The 19,832-nt window shown below is 41.5% G+C and overlaps 1 protein-coding gene across 8 annotated transcripts in view; it reads right to left on the reverse strand.

Moving 5' to 3' along the window:
• LOC129181209 (suppressor of tumorigenicity 7 protein homolog) overlaps positions 1-19,832 on the reverse strand; it is a 37,436-nt gene that overhangs the window by 7,045 nt on the left and 10,559 nt on the right. For 4 of the 8 annotated variants that reach the window (XM_054776041.1, XM_054776047.1, XM_054776044.1 and 1 more), the window contains 9 exons: positions 10,400-10,482; positions 8,228-8,387; positions 8,077-8,131; positions 5,323-5,438; positions 5,167-5,242; positions 1,807-1,961; positions 1,616-1,713; positions 1,380-1,509; positions 1,153-1,225 (listed from right to left, as the gene is read on the reverse strand). In XM_054776041.1, the coding sequence (XP_054632016.1) occupies positions 1,153-1,225; positions 1,380-1,509; positions 1,616-1,713; positions 1,807-1,961; positions 5,167-5,242; positions 5,323-5,438; positions 8,077-8,131; positions 8,228-8,387; positions 10,400-10,482 (946 nt within the window). Of the gene's footprint in view, positions 1-1,152; positions 1,226-1,379; positions 1,510-1,615; positions 1,714-1,806; positions 1,962-5,166; positions 5,243-5,322; positions 5,439-8,076; positions 8,132-8,227; positions 8,388-10,399; positions 10,483-14,002; positions 14,624-19,832 lie in introns of those variants that run through there. The other 4 variants (XM_054776043.1, XM_054776042.1, XM_054776046.1 and 1 more) reach the window with 3 other exon arrangements.

Below are 19,832 nucleotides of genomic sequence, written 5' to 3' on the forward strand. Positions count from 1 at the left end.
TAGTGTTTCAGGTAGTGTAGTGTCATGTAGTATAGTGTGTCATGTAGTGTAGTGTCATGTAGTATAGTGTGTCATGGAGTGTAGTGTCATGTACTATAGTGCGTCATGTAGTGTTGTGTCATGTACTATAGTGCGTCATGTAGTGTAGTGTCATGTAGTATAGTGTGTCATGTAGTATAGTGTTTCATGTAGTGTAGTGTCATGTAGTATAGTGTATCATGTAGTGTAGTGTCATGTAGTATAGTGTGTCATGTAGTGTAGTGTCATGTAGTACAGTGTTTCATGTAGTGTAGTGTCATGTAGTATAGTGTATCATGCAGTGTAGTGTCATGTAGTATAGTGTGTCATGTATTGTAGTGTCATGTAGTATAGTGTGTCATGGAGTGTAGTGTCATGTACTATAGTGCGTCATGTAGTGTTGTGTCATGTAGTATAGTGTTTCATGTAGTGTTGTGTCATGTAGTATAGTGCGTCATGTAGTGTTGTGTCATGTAGTATAGTGTTTCATGTAGTGTAGTGTCATGTAGTATAGTGTATCATGTAGTGTAGTGTCATGTACTATAGTGCGTCATGTAGTGTTGTGTCATGTAGTATAGTGTTTCATGTAGTGTTGTGTCATGTAGTATAGTGCGTCATGTAGTGTAGTGTCATGTAGTATGGGTGTATCATGGAGTGTAGTGTCATGTACTATAGTGTGTTATGGAGTGTAGTGTCATGTAGTATAGTGTGTCATGGAGTGTAGTGTCATGTAGTATAGTGTATCATGTAGTGTGTCATGTAGTATAGTGTGTCATGTAGTGTTGTGTTATGTAGTATAGTGTGCCATGTAGTGTTGTGTCATGTAGTATAGTGTATCATGTAGTGTGTCATGTAGTATAGTGTGTCATGTAGTGTTGTGTTATGTAGTATAGTGTGCCATGTAGTGGTGTGTCATGTAGTATGGGTGTATCATGTAGTGTTGTGTCATATAGTATGGGTGTATCATGTAGTGTAGTGTCATGTACTATAGTGTGTCATATAGTGTAGTGTCATGTACTGTATGTAGCACAGTGTTGTGAAATGTAATGTGTCATGTAGTGTGTAATGTAGTATAGTGTGTAATGTAGAGTTGTGTAGTGTAGTATTATTGTAGAGTAAAAAGGTATGACTCACTTGTCAGAGACAGCCCTGGCTTTGAGCAAAGCAGCTGTGTAGCATATTGTTGCTGATTTTGGTAAGCTGATATCTGTGAGGGGGGCACAAAAGACAGTCAGGTTGGGTGGGGAGGCGGGAGGCAGGTTCAGTTTCACAGCTTGAAGGCATCTGCTCCTTTTTGTACATCAATGTGCACAATGACACACGAAGAGCTGCATGATGGGAATTTTCATGTGTGCTCGTACCGTCGTACTTGGCCAGCACGGCCTGGACGTCAGCGTAGTTTTGAAGCTCCAGTAATGACTCCAGCAGGTTTTCATGGATGTTGAACATACTGAGGAGAGGGAACTCCTTCATTAACTGGAAAACACACAACTGTTGTTACATGTAATAGCAGACAGGGGGCCACACGTGCACAGTCAGCAGACATTTGTGTGTGTATGTGTGTGTGTGTGCGCGCGCACACATGTGTGACACTTACATCTCTCATCATTTTCACAGCCTCTCTCGTGCGGCCAAGCTTCCTGGAGCACATGGCCAGTCTCCTCTTGATGTACACCAACACATTGGTGTCTCTTCCTGGGGGGGTGCATGTGCTTTAATAACACACCAAGGTTGATGACAACATGTCTGAAGGACAACAACATGTCAGGCATGCGTGGTGCTACTCACTGTGCTGGGCCTCGTACTGTGTGCTGTGGTGTTGCAGCTGCTGACTTCGCCGGTAACAACCTTCTCCGGCTTTCAGTGCCTGCTTGAACAAGCGCTCGGCCTCCATGATGGTGGTGGCCTCTTCCTCGGCCAGCAGGATGTAGGCCGTCGCACAGCTGTCATGCAAAAACACAAACAACAACACGATAAAACATACCAACATTTTAAAGCGCATGGTTTAAAGCTGATGGTTGCTGACCACTCATGATACTTCAAATGCAGCTACTGCCATCTTGGGGTTAATAACAATTGCATCAGGACTTCGACTACAGCCACAGCTGCTAATTAGAAACCCCCGGTGGTTATTTGCTGTTGTAGCCCATACACCCAGCGACTATAAGCGTCAAACAGGACCCACGTAGATGCAAACAGCAGTCCATGCTAATGCTACATCCAGATTAGATCACTGCTGTGCAATGTTCCCCCTCATTTTTCAAGTATCTGAGCATACACAAAAACGACCTGACGTGCACACTGTAGTACCGGACCTGTCCAAAACCTGAGAACTTCCATTCTGTCATATTTTGTATATGAGTGGTTTCAAACAGACAGCAAGGAGGATTCCCCAATGTAGCTTTCTTCATTCTAAACCTCAGACAAAAGAAGCCATGGTCTCATACAATTAACCATCTGAATCTTGTAGGAAACCCCTAGTTTATTACTTTATTTTCAATTCATTTACTTGTTTTCCATTTATATTGTTAAATAGGTATACTTTAATTTCCTTATTTGACTTTCACTGTTTTAAAGCAGAAAATGTACTTGAAATTGATGCCATGTTTGTTGTATATGTTTACATTTGTGTCAATTAAGAAATAATAAAATTAACTCTCAACCGAGCTTTCGGTCCCTTCTGCAACACAAACTCAACATAACACTTCCTACGTCAGCCATCAAAATAAAGTGAAAGTAAAGTAAAACATGCAGTTACGCCACACATTCAGTCCACACTTTTCACTCAGAAAACTGGCTTGCTACTTTGGCTTTGCAGCATGTTTTAAAAAAGCAGCCCTTTCTCACAGTTTCACCCTTTGTTCTTCTGTTTGAACATACTCGGGACAGCCGTGCATTTTCTATGACGCTTATCCTCACCAGGGTCGCGGGGGTATGCTGGAGCCTCTCCCACAGCGCTGTTGCACTGCCCGTTTGTTTCGCCATAAAACAGGGTTAGCAAGCAGCATTAGCTATATGCTAACCTGCAAAACAGCGGCATGTACTACGTAATGCGCTGTTAATGAATTGATTGGCTGTGACAGTGAATACGTGCAAACAGGATGTTATCATTGACTGGACAGCGCTCGTCATTGTGTTATATGTTACCGCTTGTTGTTGTTCCCTGTCACTTACTGTGTTGTGTCACAAAATGGTACAGAATCAATTGTTATGTGTTTATTTCATTTACAGTTCAGGTTATGTGCAGCATGGTTTTGCGGTGCGCAGAGAGCTCGAGAGCAGTGTGGGATTGCGCAAGCGCGCATCTTAGAGGGAACACTGCTGCTGTGTACTGTTGTCAGCATGCTAGCATATTAGTACATTAAATAAAGCCAGTGTGTTATGTTCATACATGGGTGTGTGGGCTGTTATGAGTTACTGTAAGGTTTGGCCGTCAAGTGTAATTGTTATTGTAAAGTGCGGCGTGAAGTAAAAGGCGATAAGCATTCTACACGTTGTGGTGATTGTCTAGCGCACAGACATAACACAGTGGTGGCCAAAGTGCACCTGGGGACCATTTGTGGCCCGCCACACATTCTAAAAATTATATATATTTTTTATTTCATATATTTTAATTATTAATATAACAAGAAAACTAAAAAAAACAGCAAATACAGAAAAATCAGCAGTCATTTTAAAAGAATAAAGTCAAAATATTAACAGAAAAAAGTAATCTGTAATCTAACAAGAAAAGGTTGTTATACTATGAGGGAAAAATAACTTAATTTTAGTAGCATAAAGTTGAAATAGAAGAAGATGCTTTTATTAAAAGTTGTAATATGATGAGAAACAACACAACATGAGTGAGATCAGCCGATACTAATCACATGGGATTAACTGTAGATCTTTCAGTTTATTTATGTGGTATTAGCTGTTAGACAAGGTTTTACATACTAGTTTTTACAAAGTGTGTCTGTTTTCAGGTCAATATGGATGTTGACAACCCTACGTGACACAGCACACATGTTGTGTTTGCTGCAGAAATGGAAACACCAGCTGTAATTCTATGAGAACAAAGTCAAAAACAAAAAAGTGGTACTCTAACAAGGAGGAAAAAAAGTGTAAATTTTACAAGCATAAACTCATATTAGGAAAAATAATGTCATTTTAGTAGCGCAGAGTTGAAATATTAAAGAAAAAATATATTATGCGAAACAAACAAAAAAAAGTTGTAATTTTTGGAAAATTAGGTTGGGAAAAAAAGTTATAATATGGGAACACAGTGAAAATGTTATGGGGCTAAAGTCATAATATTATGAAAAGAAAATTTAACAAAGATTATTTAAAAAAAAAAGTTGGAAAAAACCCCAGCAAAAAAAAGACCAAAGTTTATACTAATAATATGCTTTTGAACATACTGTATATCACAAAGTATGCAGTTTTATATGTGAAATATATATCACTGCTTATCATATCTACTTGTATTGCTTTACAACATGTGTCAAACTCGTGCCCTGGAGGGCTGAGACGCTGCAGGTTTTCTCTCCAACCAGTTTCTTCAGCAGGTGATTTAATTGATGAGCTCCTTCCCTCAAACTGAAGGTGTTGATCATTAAAATCACCTGCTTTAGTGACTGGCTGGAAAGAAAACCTGCAGTGTCTCGGCCCTCCATGGCACGAGTTTGACACCCCTGCTTTACAAAATATCAGAGTGGCCCTTGCATCCTTTCATTTTTCAGTATGTGGCCCTCAGTGGAAAAAGTTTGGACACCCCTGAATTAAGCCAAGTCTCCTTTAGCAGCTCAATTACAAAACACCTTGTTTTTTGCTGATTGAAGCCTCCGCACTCTGACACTTGTATAAAGTCTTACATAAGAAGAAAGTAAATAAACCTTGTAGCGAGTCTGCAGTATGACTGATAAAAGAAACAACTGACTGCAGAGTCTCCATCGTTCCTAAAAATAAACGCTAATGCCTTCAAAACCAGGAAGTCTTCCCCAGGAATGATGCACTCAACACTCCGAGATCCCTCAGTGCATCCATGCCCTCACTCATAACTTCATCCTTCCCATCATTCATCCCTTCACCATTCCATTATACCTCCTATCATCCATCCTATCATCTACCTTCTTATCATCTATCCTACCAAAATTAGTAAAGTGGACATACTCTTCCAGTTCCAGAGCTTCGTGTGCGGCTGAGATGCGAGCTTGAGGGTTTCTCTCTCTCCATGCCTTCTGCATGACTGGCGAGCACAGAGGACATCAAAAAGAATTTGAGTGTTGGGAAGGTGGCCTCCACACGCGCATGTCGAGGGGAACTCACTGGCGTCTGCGGGTCGGAGGTGGTCTGAGTCGCAGGTGAAGAAGGTCTGGTGGTCCTGCGCCGACAGGTTCATGTCGTAGTACGTCAGCGGCTCTCGGCCCGTCACCCACGTGTACCTGAAGAACAACACAATAATAAACACACAGCAGGAACAATAAGGACATGACTCCATGCATGTCAACAGCAGTCATTCTCAACTGGTGGTTCCTAGGGCTGGGCGATATATAGATATTTTTAATATATCGATATTTACTTTAAGCACGATATCAAAAACAACCATATCGTTCATATCGATATAGCCCTAACACTCTGTCGTAGCTCTGTCATTTGGAGGTCCTTCAAATTCAGACCATAAAATAATCTTTTTCACCACCTTAAAACTTGGCACAAACTCCAATACGAGGAATGTGTGAAGCTGCATGCTAGCTGCACAACTCCTGCCACAACACAAAGTGGTGTCCTATCGCATTGCTAAGGATATGGCCCCGTTGCAACAGTAGAAAAAACGGATTTAAAACCTTCTGAAAACAATGGGCCGCACGGTGGCGAGTGGTTAGCATGTTGGCCACACAGTTAGGAGATATGGAAGATCTTGGTTAGAATCTCCGCTGGACATCTCTGTGTACATTCCAAAGGTTAATTGTCAACAGGTATGAATGTGAGTGTGAATGTTTGTTTATCTATATGTGCCCTGCGATTGGCTGGCGACCAGTCCAGGGTGTACGTCGCCTGTCGCCCGAAGTCAGTTGGGATAGGCTCCAGCATACCCCCGCGACCCTAATGAGGAGGAGTGGCATAGAAAATGGATGGATGGATTATTATTATTATATATTAAAATAGTGGCTTATTTGGTCTCAATCTGTGGGACAACATTCATTTCTAAACACACCTGCATTGTTTTGTGACTTAGTTAAATTATAAAGTTTGTTTGTCCAGTAATATTTCTTCTATTGCACTTTTTCTTAAAATCATTGTTAAATTCTTGTCTTGTTCTCGCAGAACCAATGCCGTGCATCGTTTCGTCTCGTGAGTTGGGTTTCTTGTGACGCTTCTATTTATTATATGTCAACTATGTTTTTTATTTTATTTTTTTTTTTACCCCTGTCCTGTCCAGCCTTTAAAGCAGATAGAATTGTACCTCTAAATGCCGTCAAGTGCTCAACAGATTTACTCTGCCAGAGAGAAGTGTGATATACAATTCCCCGGTTATACAGAATTTATTTGACTTTGATGCTTGTTATTAAGCAAATTTGGAGCGACAGAGAAGAAGAGAAAAGAAAACAGGGTGATTACGTCACTCCTACTACACTACACTAAATATTTATTTTAGTTATGCTTCTACTTAACAGATTTGAGCTACTTGAGAGACATGAGATGTGTTTTTGAATGAGTTTAAAATAGTGTCACTGTTTGCCATCCGTCCATCCATCCATTTTCCTCCTCTTATCCAGGTCCAAGTCACAGGGGCAACAGTCTCAGTTGGGAAGCCCAGACTTCCTGGTCCCCGGCCACAAGGCATTCCCAGGCCAGCTATAAGACATAATCCGTCCAGCGTATCCTAGGTCTGCCCCAGGGCCTTCCCTGGAACACCTCACAAGGGAGGCATCTGAGAGGCAGCCGGACTGGATGCCCAAGCTACCTCAACTGGCCCCTCTCGATGTGAAGGAGCAGCGGCTCTACTCTGAGCTCCTCCCGGATGACCAAGCTACTCACCCTATCTCTTAGGATGAGTCCAGCTACCCTACGGAAGAACTCATTTCAGCCGCTTGTATCTGCGATCTTGTTCTTTCGGTCACTACCCAAAGCTCATGACCATAGGTGAGGGTGGGAACATAGATCGATCGGTCTATGTCGGTCCGGTACAGCAATCGCATTACTGCAGACGCTGCACTGATCCGCCTATCGACCTCACGTTTCAACCTTCCCTCACTCGTGAACAAGACCCCGAGATACTTGAACTCCTCCACCTGGGGCAGGATCTCATTCCCAACCCGGAGGGAGCAATCCACCCTATTCCGCCAAGGCTGCCCTTTGTCACCGATTCTGTTCATAATTTTCATGGACAGAATTTCTAGGCGCAGCCAAGGCATCGAGGGAGTCCAGTTCGGTGGCCTTAGGATCTCGTCTCTGTTATTTGCAGACGATGTGGTCCTGAGGGCCTCATCGGGCTGTGACCTTCAGCGTTTACTGGGGCGATTTGCATCTGAGTGTGAAGCTTCTGGGATGAGACTCAGCATCTCCAAATCCGAGGCCACTGTTTGCCAGAAACTTAAAATAAAATCCTTTTTACAGTAACGGTCTAGCTGTATTCTGGTTAAAATATGCTGCAAAATCCATCCATTTTCTGTACCACTTGTTCTCATTGGGGTCACGGGTAAGCTGGAGCCTATCCCAGCTGTGGTGGAAGCATGCATTTGTCCAACATGTCATTAAGATGACTAAGTAATTCATTCATTGTGTCCCAATACTTTTGTGCAAGGAGGAGAAGACACAAATAATGGAGAAGAGAAAAGGGATGATCAAGTAATGAAGAAGAAAGAAAACGAATGAGGATCACAACGTGAGACATGAAAGAAACGAGCAGGGAAATTAATCAATGTGTGGAAGAGAGAGATGACAGGAATAAAGCATGTGAGCAGGATTAGAAGGAACATCTCAAAGGAGGAGAATGAATAAGATTGAACATGAAAGAATCCAGAGGAGGGAAAAAAAACAAAGAAAAAAGATGCGAGAGGTTTCACTGCTGTCACTCACCGATTGTATTCGGCTCCTCGAAATAAATTCAGCGGGTTTCTCCAAACTTTACATTCTGCAGAAGAAAGAGGGGCCAACACTAAAAGTTGCTGGTGGTCTGCACTGGACTAAAAGACACTGATCCAATGTTGTTCCTGTTATCTATTCTTACCCGACACACTTTGTCGATTGGAGTCCGCCTCCCCGTTGCTGGTGTTGGAGTTGCTGGGGGAGCTGCTGTCCACTCCTCCCAGTAGGGGGCGCAAGTGGCTCACAGACACCTGCTCGATGAAGGAGGTCCCATATTTCCTGAAGTACCACCACTCAAAGATCTGCGAGGAGACAAGACACGTCATGAATTATAATGAAAGCAGTCCAAGTCCAAGAGGAGAATCACGGTCCATTAATACAAACGCTGGATGTCAGGAGCAAGAAAGAACATCATGATCCTCCTGATAGGAAGTCTAATGTGTTTAATAGCAGATCTGCAGTCGCCATTAGCAAACATGTTTGTGAGCTATCTGCTTACAAGCACTTTGCTTTAAGTGCACTCTCTTTCAACGTGGAGGCAGCAATGTTTGCATGAAGATGCAAACAAAGTATTCAGAGGAGTGCTAATGATACATGCTAGCACACAACTGTGCTAATAACACTGAGTGTTAACATGCCATCTGGATGCACACAAATAAGACAAATGAAAATGGACAATGAAAACCAGTTGGCCTCCACGTTTGTGAATCATCTCAGTGAGCGTGTGCAAAGCTACTTGTGAACACTCATTGGCCAATAGCCTGCAGGGAAGAAGTGCACTTAATTAAGACAGGAGCTATTTTAAAGCTGCACAGTCGTCTGCAGCCACACAGAAGCTGAAGAGGTAAGAAAGAGGTGTTTGTGTTGGCTGTATTCAGGGAAGCAGCACACTACACTGTTTTTACACAGCCTATGTACAGTGGTCCCTCCGTTTTCACTGAACCTTTTAGAACTAATTAATAACAAAAATTGACACATAAAAACACAGAGGCAATTTTTCCCGTAGGAAATAATGTATATCCAACTAACCTGTTCCAGACACCCAAAAATACAAACAAAAATACACTTTAAGCAAAATAATAGTTTTACATGCAGAAAACACTGCAAATAAATTATGAATGACAAAGTGATGGAACTCATTGTTGATGCAGACTTCCAGTACATCCTGGAGAGATCGAATTCAATCGTGTTTCTCACCTTCTTTATCACATTGCTGGCACTCACAACTTTGCTTGGCCCCAAGGCAGGTTATTTAGCAGTAGCGCTCAATAAGAAATGCACGGACAGTGAGTCAGCAACATGTAGGTTGCTTTGTGTGGGCACATAATTTCGCGGAATGATACTGTACAGGGAAAGTGGATTGGTTTGTTATGTGCGATACTGTAGCAAAGCCGAGGCAAAGCACAACAAGTGAGGCAAAATTTTGGTGAAATTTTCAACAAAAATCGAATCATGCAAAAACTGGGGTGCATTCAATTTCCTGATTGGCTGAAGTGCATTAATAGCCCCATTCCCCATCTCTATTGAACAATGGCAGCAGACTACTTTCATCTTATCCATTTGTCTGTGTACGTTTACGTGTTTCACCTGGAAGGCCAAGTGTTCCCAAACAGAACACTTTAACGACGTAAGACGGTTTTCAAGCTTTGGCTTCTCCTTGGAACGAGCGCTACCCATGAGTCCTGATTGCTAAAAACTGGGCTGCACTCTATTTGCTTAATGAGTAGAGACGTGACGCGAGCCAGACACTTCCTGTCCTTCATTCAATGTAGGGCTGGGCGAAGTGGACCAAAACTCATATCCCGATATGCTTAGGTTGAATATCAATATAAGATATATATATATATATATCCCGATATTTTTTCCCGCAAAGTGAGTTTAGACATGCATGTCATGTTGTTTTATAAAAATACTTAATATGAGGAGGTTTTTTGAAGTTTTAAAGCTTCATGTAAGATGCACATTAAAAAATCGTATCTAAAAATAGCCGCTGACATAAAGTAGGCCATTATAGGCCAAATATCAATCTATTAAAAATATTCATATATCGCCCAGCCCTAATTCAATGTGCACTCGTGTGGGAAATCGCTATGCCGCTGTATTATGTAGTATGGAAAAATGTTATACAAATACATGCAATGTTACACCCCAAGTTGAAGGGCAGTGCAAAAAACAAAGGGATGTTGAATAGTGACTGTTTGGGTCAGAGATTTACAAACGCAATACCAATTCCTGACTGAACAAAGTTGAAACGAGGCAAAAAAATACAGCACAAAATGACTGATGAAACAAAATGTGAAAAGTGTGGTCTTACCAAAATGAGTCCTGATATGAGGGAGGAGGTGCCAGTCAGAGCCACATAGAACTTGGGTGTCAGGGTGTTGAGAAACATGCTTACTGGAAAAGGAATAAAGATGGTAGGTTAGCACCAAAAACAAATGTGACACGACAAAAAGCACTGCAGAGTGATGCACTTTGGGTCAAAAATAGCGAGAAGACGACCCCGGAGCCTCCACTTAGAACACAAAGAGTTAAAATACTCTCGCACTCTTGACCATCCACCTGGTTTCATTCTGTGAGATCCTTCATTGTGTTCAATACATTGACTTGAAGTAGAGACACGTGACAAACAGTGAGTAAATAACATGAAAAGTAAAACAAATATTTTTAGAACTACAAATGTGTTTTCTTCTGTCTCTTTTCATAGTTTTTTTTAATTTCACAAACAAAACTGAGCCGTCTGTGGGTGCTTTTAAATGGGGGAGAGACTCAGCAGCACCCGCTGCTTGTTGAGAAGAGCGATATGTCCTTTCATGTCAGAGTTGCCAAAAGACTAGATTTGTCGCTAGTCGCTTTTTTAAAAATGAGTACAGTTATCCCTCATTTATCTGGGTTAATTGGTTCCAGGCCCAACTGCGATAAGTGAATTTCCGCAAAGTAGGATTCAAAATTAATAAACTGAATATTTTCAAAACTAGAGCATAGAAAAACTGTTTATACAACTGTTTATACAATGTTAAATACAATGTTTACCATTATTAGAGCTCTCTACACATGAAATAACACCCCTATAGTCATCTTTACACTCATATTACCCAATATAGTAGATATAATCACAGAAGATAAGCCATAAATAAGACTTGTGCTTGCGTGTGTTTCTATAAATGCTTCCTGGACGTGTAGACGGGAAGTGACATTGGAGCTTCAGAGTTGAGTTTTAGCTGGAGTACGACCACAACAGCATTATGATGATGACAATAATCATAATAATCATAATAATAATTGTAATAATAATAATAATAATCCTAATAATAGTAATTATTATGAGGATTATTATTATTATTATTATTATTATTGTGCCTGTTGTGAGAGAAATAATTATAAAATAATAAAAGCCTGTCGTTGGCGATCAAATCTGGTATAGGTTACTATGTTCCTTTTTCTATGTGTTTTAAAAAGAGAAAATCAGTCAGCATGAGGGAATTAATCATGCACATATTGGGACACACCTATTTTGACTATAAATTTTGACTACAGCTTTTTATGGTTTTATATACTGTACATGCTGTGACCGGTACATTGTTGATGGTAACATGTAATGCTTACAGTGTTTTGATCATTTTAAACATTACCAGAACTTCTTTCCTGGGCGCATTGATTTCACATAGCTCATAGATACGGTACTTCTGTCAACACGAGCAGCATAGAAAGCACGTCTGTTTGCAACTACTAATCATGGCAGACTTTGTGAGAGCTGCCGCCAAGGACTACTTTTGGACAAATGAGGATCCAAAACCTTATCTTTTTGAGCCTGAACATACAGAGGATGAGCTACAAGTTTTAGAAGCTGAGAGGGCAAGAAGAAAGAGTGAAGCGTCAGGGGGCGAGAGAGTCAGGACTGGCATGACTAGGTGGTGTATATGTGGCACTTTCCTAGCCATGCCGACAGAAATCGAGTGTTTCTCTTGCATTGAGTGGCATATAGACATTGATGAAAAGGCTTCGTGTATATGGCGAGTAGGACATTGCTCCATGATCGAACGAAGAATTGTTAGAGCTAACAAAACCTGTGGTGGGACTAACTTTTTTCCACTGAACCAAAATCAACTGGAAAAGACGGCTCAGGCCAGCTTTGCGTTAGCTGCTACAATGTGGCTGTAGCTTGGTTTATATACAGGTCAGTTATGCAAATAAAACATTGCAATTTTTTGGAGGCTTTTTTTCGGGCTTTATAGTCGAAATAGGTGTGTCCCGTTACGTGCATTGTTAGCTTCCACATGCTAGCTGTTTTTCTGTCTTTAGAATGCACGGAAAAGGGAAAGATGTGTGGTCATGTTTCACATAAGGACTGTGAATGATGGAAAAAATTCCAAAAAAAGGTGCAGTTTTCCTTTAAGGTTAAGATTAGCAGTCTTAACGAGTCTGTCATGCTAATTCTACCACAGTAGTGTTGGCGACGGCGGGACAAAGACGCCACTCAGATGACAGCCAGCCGGCCTGGTCCGCGCGCGCGCGCACACACACACACACACACACACACACAGGCGCACGTGTGCAAACAGAGTGCAGCTTGTCAAACATTGAGTACTGTGGAGTGGAGCCTCTCCTTGGTGCAGAATAGAGTCTTTGGCGACAACAGCTGCTATGAAACGTGCGCTGAGGACATCCACCAAAGACACCAGTCACTCAGGCTGGAATACAAATCGCTGTTTACACCTCAAGTGTGTTTGCATAAAACTTTATCAAGAAGGCACACATTGCAGAACTGTCACATAAAACTTGACATTGTATTCAACCCATATGATCAGACTAAATCTGACACACATCTGAGTCACAACAGTTCTATTATGACCATCTTTGGAGATGATTAGCATGGCATGATCACACACACTAATTGGCCACTTCATTAGGTACACAATTTAATGATATCCAATACCATATTTTTCTTTTACAAAGATGCAAATGCTCACTTTTCAGAGTTTATTAATCAGAGTGAGAAGGGTTTCAAGTACATTTCAAGCTTCATCACAGGACTGTCAAGCTTTTCCTGCACCTCGGAGCAAACACACTGTGTGCACAATTACGAAAATTGTATTTTGAGGATTCGTTCTATTATTAAATGTGGACAGTCCAGCAGGACTGGAGTGGAACAGCATCACTCAGAACCTCGCAATTTTCCAACCAAAATAAAGTCAAACAAACATGACTACAATTGTCGGGCCTTGGCGGAAGTCCAGATGCTACTGAGTGACAGTAATGTCATGGATTGGATCTCACTTAGAGAAAAACAATTGAGCCAAGCATGGAGCATTCTTCTGAGATGCGGTCCAAAGCAGCAGTGAAAGTATCAAAGTCAATTCAGCACCATGGCCAGGAAGCAGACAGCGAGCATGTTGGGGGGGGCCAAGGTGATGAATTGAAGGGACAAATTCTAACAGACAGATCCAGGACTAAATGTCACGATGGACAACAGGAGACATGACCTTTTCTGAGATGAGGATGGCCAGCGGCCCACCACTGTGACGGCAATGACAAAAGACACATACACACACAACTCTCCATGTCTCTCATTGATGTACCGCGCACACGCACACACATACTTTAAGTATGAATGAAAACAAATGGAAAGTGTTCATGATAAATTCATGTGCTCCAAATCAACACAGCAGACACTCCTGCCTGTACAAATTGTTCTGTACTGTAGTGGAAAACATGCCAACAACTAGCGGCACACAAATATTACATCCATGTATTACTTTATTATACAACATAAGTTACTTTGCAATAAAAGAGCTGACTGCTGCTCGTGCTGTACACCAACTTGCATAACAAAACACGCAATTGAAAAGGCAGAAGAAGGCAAGCTACAGAGAAGAAGAGCAGTAGAGGAGCATAACAACAAGAGCATGTTCCTCACCCTCCATCCCACTCAAAGCTCCAGCAGCACCACCTTGGCGTGGAGCGAGCCAGGAAGGCGTCCTTCAAAGAACACGTTTACTGGTTGCGGTGGAGCTGGGCTGGCCTGGTCAGGTCCGCCTGCTGCCACTGGCTCAGTTGTGAGGTGACGGACAGCAGGCAGATGCAATCGCACTCCACCTCTGCTGCTGCTCTGTCACTTGTAACCCAGCAGCATGAGTGATTCAACCAATCAACAACATGGATTCTAATGAGAGGCGAGGGGGTGGGGTGCTCCTTGGTCGCCTCTTGCACACGTAACCATGGCAACCCCATGACACCCCCCACACCCACAGCAGAATGGAGGAAAGCAGGCTCGTCTGTGCTGGTTTACACACTGAAAAATGTGTCAAGAGTGTCATGGAAAACAGCAAATGTGATCCCTACAGACAAGGTGCGCTAACAAGCAGTGACTTGACCCATTGATAAGAAGCTACTTCTGGTCACAAGACATGTTTTTTCTAGAGCCTCCAAAGCACTCGTTTAACAAACACATGCAGTGCTTTCCTCAAAAAGACCCTCCTAGTTGTTTTTTCCACATACAACACATACCTTCAGGACGCCACAACAAGGAAAGCACCATCTGGAAGCAAAGAAAGAATACTAGCAATTTTGCAGGATGTTTAACTGGGAGGTCAAGTATTCAATGGTGACCTCATCTCCTCCTGGCTCTACTTTAGCCCGCTATTATTAAAACCCTGTTAACGTTGGCAAGAGAAGCTTGTTTGTCCATTCACTGCTGACCTTTTAGCCATATATGGCGGTTGTGAATGCTCGTAAAATGTCTATAAAATGATGTAAGAACATTTCCAGATAATTAGAGTTAGTCGGGATATTGTATTTAGCCCTCAAGAATGAGGGACACTGGGACATGGAGGATGGACTAAAGCTATTAGTAGGCACAATCCACTCATGCAGAAAACCACTATTGGCAGCCATATTTTTATCAACAATCAATAAAATGTACAGTCAAACCTTGTCTTTTGTACGCCTCAGTTTTCGTAAAAAAAAAAAAAATCACCCAAATTTTCCACACAGTATTGCACATATAACGTATATTTATGGTTGCGTGAAGTCCCCAAACAAAGCACCCTACACCTTGCTTTGGGGCCATTGGGCCAAAGAAAGCTGGAAGTACTAGCAAATTGATGAAGAAGATGAGAAACATTATTGAATTCAATCTTGCCAGGATGTCATTATATTCCATCCAGTCATTATACTGTATATTATTATTTCACACTGTTTTCTCCATGTAAACCTACAACTCTTCTCTGTAATATTTATTTGTGTTTATATTTTTGGGTGTCTAGAATGGATTAATTTGATTAAGATCATTTCTTATGGGAAAACCTACCTCGGTTTTCATATGTTTTGGGTTTTTGCCCGACCTATTGATACAAATTAATAATGAAAACTGAGGTACCACTGTATTAGATTAGCTTTATGCATGCACAAAACAGCACTGTTCTTCATTAAATTTAGCAACAACACAAATCATTATAAACATGGAAATATATTGCGGTGAAATGCAAATTGTAGGGGTTAAGGGTGAAATTTCATACACCCTACATGTACATTAGCATCACTTTCGTAAGATGGAGTTCTTCATCTCCAATGGGCTTCCTCGCTCCACTCTGAGGCACTGTGAGCTCACGAGACAAAAATAGCCCGAGTCAGCAGTTACCACAGAAACACGATCTCGCTGCTCTTTTGCCTTTTTTGTTGTTTAAAACGAGCGTTGCCACAGCAACAGAGACAGCTGGTTACTGTCATTGAGCTGTTTGTCCATGTTCATTTAGCACCTTGTGACAAATGACGCCACCACAAACAAATGCGACCTGGAGTGCACTCAGTGCATGGTTAAAAACTATTAGTGTCTCCCATTGTGCCTCTGTGCCACTGCTATGGCCTAGAGTGACGCTCCCGTAGTGAAAACATTCCCTGGTTGCCTTTTCCCTGCGATTGACCTCATCAGTGGGCAAGTGGTGCCAATCAAGCATTGATCCCATACAGAAATAGTCCCGTCTACTCTTATACTACTGTTATAGCCTTCCAAGTATGTCACTGGCAGTCAAGACACGGGACACTTCATTAGGTACACAAGCTAATGAGATCCAGCACAAGAGCTGGATCAAAAATGATAAATGCTGAAAAAGATAACGCAGTGCAGTGCTGGGAAGCTGGTGATGAAGTACACCTCTGACTAAGGCGCTTTTGAAACATAAAAACACAATTGGAGCTAAATAATGATTCTCACAAAGTCAGCTCTCTCTCAAAACTATTAACTAGAGCTGTAATGATTAATCGATTATTATTTTGGTAATCGATAAATCGTTTCAATTAAAAATGTACTGCAAATATACTGATTTCAGCCTCTTAAATGTGACTCTTTTTTAAATTTCCTTAGTCATCCATGAAAGCAGACCTATAATCTTTGCGTTTCAGGCAAAACAAGATAATCACATCAGCTTGGGATTTACTGTATCCACTTGTGCGTAGGAAAATGCATACATTTATTGTATGCATAACTCTTACCAAGCATACACACAAAACCTAGTGGTAGGACAGTGAAACTACTAATAGCTATGGCTGTGCCTGTCCAGCGCAGGCCATATCATCTTTAAGATTCAAGAGTTTTTATTGTCATATGAACAGTAAAACAGGTAGTTCTGCGATGCAATGAAATTCTTGTTCTGTTCATTCTCCCAAAAAAAGAAAGAAAAACGTCATGCAGGAGGCCCAGTGCGTTAGCGGTGTTAGCTCGTGGTGGAATGTAGACAGCTGTTAAAAACACAGCGCTGAACTCACGAGGCAAATAAAAAGGTCTGCTTTTCACCATCAGCAGCTCAATGTCCGGTGAGCAGTGCTTTTCGATCATCTCTACATCTGTGCACCACCGTTTGTTTACGTAAACACAGACGACGCCACCTCTGTGTTTACCAGACGCCGACGTGCGATCTCCCCGGTAAGCAGCAATGGATCGCCGAGTCCGGTATATCCTCCGTCAGCCAGGTTTCTGTAACTTGACCAACAAACAAGGTACCGCCCCTCCCCCCAGGAGTAGATGAGCCGATGACACAAACACAAAGCCTGCCCCTAAAGTTTCTTTATTTGCTATTTCTTATTTATTTATTGGTGATGCACATGTAGCAGTCTATGCCGGTGTGGATTTGCAGTAGAGTGTTTGTGATGTTTGTCAGTTCATTTTTTATACATCTCCACTTCAATTTCGGTGTCAAGAGAAATTCCTCTTCCCTGTCGTCTTTGCTATGATTTTGGGGAGGGAAAAAGTCCATTCATGCATTCTTAAAAGAAGTGCTGCTAAGAGGCAGAAATTTTAAATGTGTGTTTTTTTTTAAATCCGATTCGTTTAAATAAAAAAAATAATCGACCAATGAATCGATTATTTGAATAATCGTTAGTTGCAGCCCTACTATTAACACACGACCATCTCTTACTCCACACCAGCTTTTCATTCGTTCTGGGTGGACCCATCAGGACAGCAGGAGAGACTAAAGCCTAACAACAAAGACGTAGTGAGCTGAGTTTATCAACAGTTACCGCTGAGCTTCTGGCTTCCACATGCTAAGCTACATGAACATCATCACTCTCTGTTCATTTTCCAAATCAAATTGGATTGAGGTTTGTCCACTAGGATTAAAACATGTCTAGCCGTGCAGTGACACCGTAAAGCTTTGTAGCATTGAAAAAAAACAACACAGGGATGCACACATTGATATTTTACTTTCTGATACAGTAGATAAAAACATCAGGGTTTCCGCTACATGTAATTGATCATGGCAGGGTGCCACGGCTCAGTAAAAGCCGTCACTCCTTGGAAATTGAAAAACATGCACTGGAATCACCTGTCTGCTCTGTTGGCACTTGACAGACAAGGAGTGGAAGAAAAGGCAGAGAGAGACGCATTTAAAGTTAATTAATGCATTTGTGTTCAAGGCTGTGAAAAATACCCTAATGTTGACATTATTACAGACAGTAAATTTAAATAAAAATTTTAAAAAATCCTGCCACAGCAACGCAGCAGCGGCACGACACAACGGCGGCAGTCCCCCCACATGCAGCCCACCCCCACATCTTCAAAAAATCCTAAGGGAAACCCTGAACATTGTGTGTAATTCAGTGAGTAATGTCTATTTTTGACAGTCTAATAATGCTAGCTTGATGCGGACGGCCTCCTGATTTTGGATCAATATTTGCAATAAAAGTGCTGTTGTAGTTATTTTATTAGATTCAACTCTAACAACCCTCCCTGTCTCTGGCATTGGCATGGCATTCTTCACTCTTGACGAAGAAAGCCAACGAGATAAATAAATCCATAGCACAATACAGGTTTAAGTTTAATTTATTAAACGCATTTTCATTTGTGAAATGTATAGGTACTCACCATTAATGAATGATAATGATTGATTAAAAAGACAGAATCTGAGTCACGGTCTAGCCTTTAGCCTGGTCGTCACCCTGGTGCTACAACAGTACTTCTGTCTGTTGAAGGGCCACCTCCATCTCCCTCTAAAGTGGCTAGCAGTGGTAGGCAACTCCGCTGCTCTGCATGCCGCAGGGTCGCCCCGGGAAGCCGAACAATTAGAGAAGGCGTTTCTCCAAGCCGCATCTAGATAAGCCACACTGCTTGCTTGTTGTACGTCTAGTAATGACTTAGGGTCATATATTAACTTGTTCACCTCGTTGCAAGTTTTGAGGTCAGACTGTAAGACAGTTGACTGTCGAAGTTAGTGCTTCCGTAGCCACACAGGATGTCACCATCTCGTTACATCCAACATGTATGCTGTATATTTTGTGCTTTGTTATCATCATGAATTTATAAATTATTTATAAATTATCGATAATATGTAATGTTTCGGCAAAAAAGGCCTATTTTCGGAGAGAAGAATAATCACGAATGGAATGAGCTATATTTATTTATTAACCAAAAATCTGTGAATTTGCAAGGACGTGAACGGTGAATCGCAAATATGCCGGTATCCGCTGCAATAGCTATTGTACTTTTGCAACTCTTGCAGAGTTGGAAAACACAAGCATTATTCAAAGTGCAGTGCTTTCACTCAGATGACTGTAATGTCACCAGTATACAACATCACACCAAATTAGGGATGAAACAATTCCTCCACTAATTCGAGTGCCTCGATTCCAAAAAATAATCAAGGACTTTTTTCTGCTTCCAGGAATCGTAACGTGCTTATGTCACCAACGACTGTTTAGTGCAAGGAGTGGAAAGATTAAAGAGGCAAGAGAAAATGACAAGGCAACGAAAGAGAAGAAAAAGAACAGCAAACAGACAAAATGTGGAAAGTGTGGGAGAATTTCAGGCTAAACAGCAAGTTTAACACCGTGACGGATACACCAGACGTGTATCCATTGTAACGCGGCACTTACATACTACAATAGACCATCTTCGATGATGCATCATCTCCAAAGACATGCAAAATGGAGCAGAAGATCTCGCTGCCACATCGCGTCTTTGATTAGTCACGTATTCAGTGAAGGTAAAAGTAACCTTAAATGTTCAATTATACCTTTCATTAGTCATTTAAATGCATTTTTGAATTGTTTTACGCACACAAAACAATCATTGTAAAACTATAAAAACGTGTTTTGTGTTGACATTTTTGAGAGTCAACGGCTGATGACAGACAGGCAATGTCGCCTGTCTGTCCAGTCCAGTCGCCTGTCCAGTCGCCATTTTGTTTAGCAAGCTAATGGGATGCTAACAAGAAAGAATGTTTTGTGATAAAAAATACATTCAGAAAACAGTG

Source organism: Dunckerocampus dactyliophorus, chromosome 5 (assembly GCF_027744805.1).
Source record: "Dunckerocampus dactyliophorus isolate RoL2022-P2 chromosome 5, RoL_Ddac_1.1, whole genome shotgun sequence".
Classification (NCBI taxonomy): Eukaryota; Metazoa; Chordata; class Actinopteri; order Syngnathiformes; family Syngnathidae; genus Dunckerocampus; species Dunckerocampus dactyliophorus.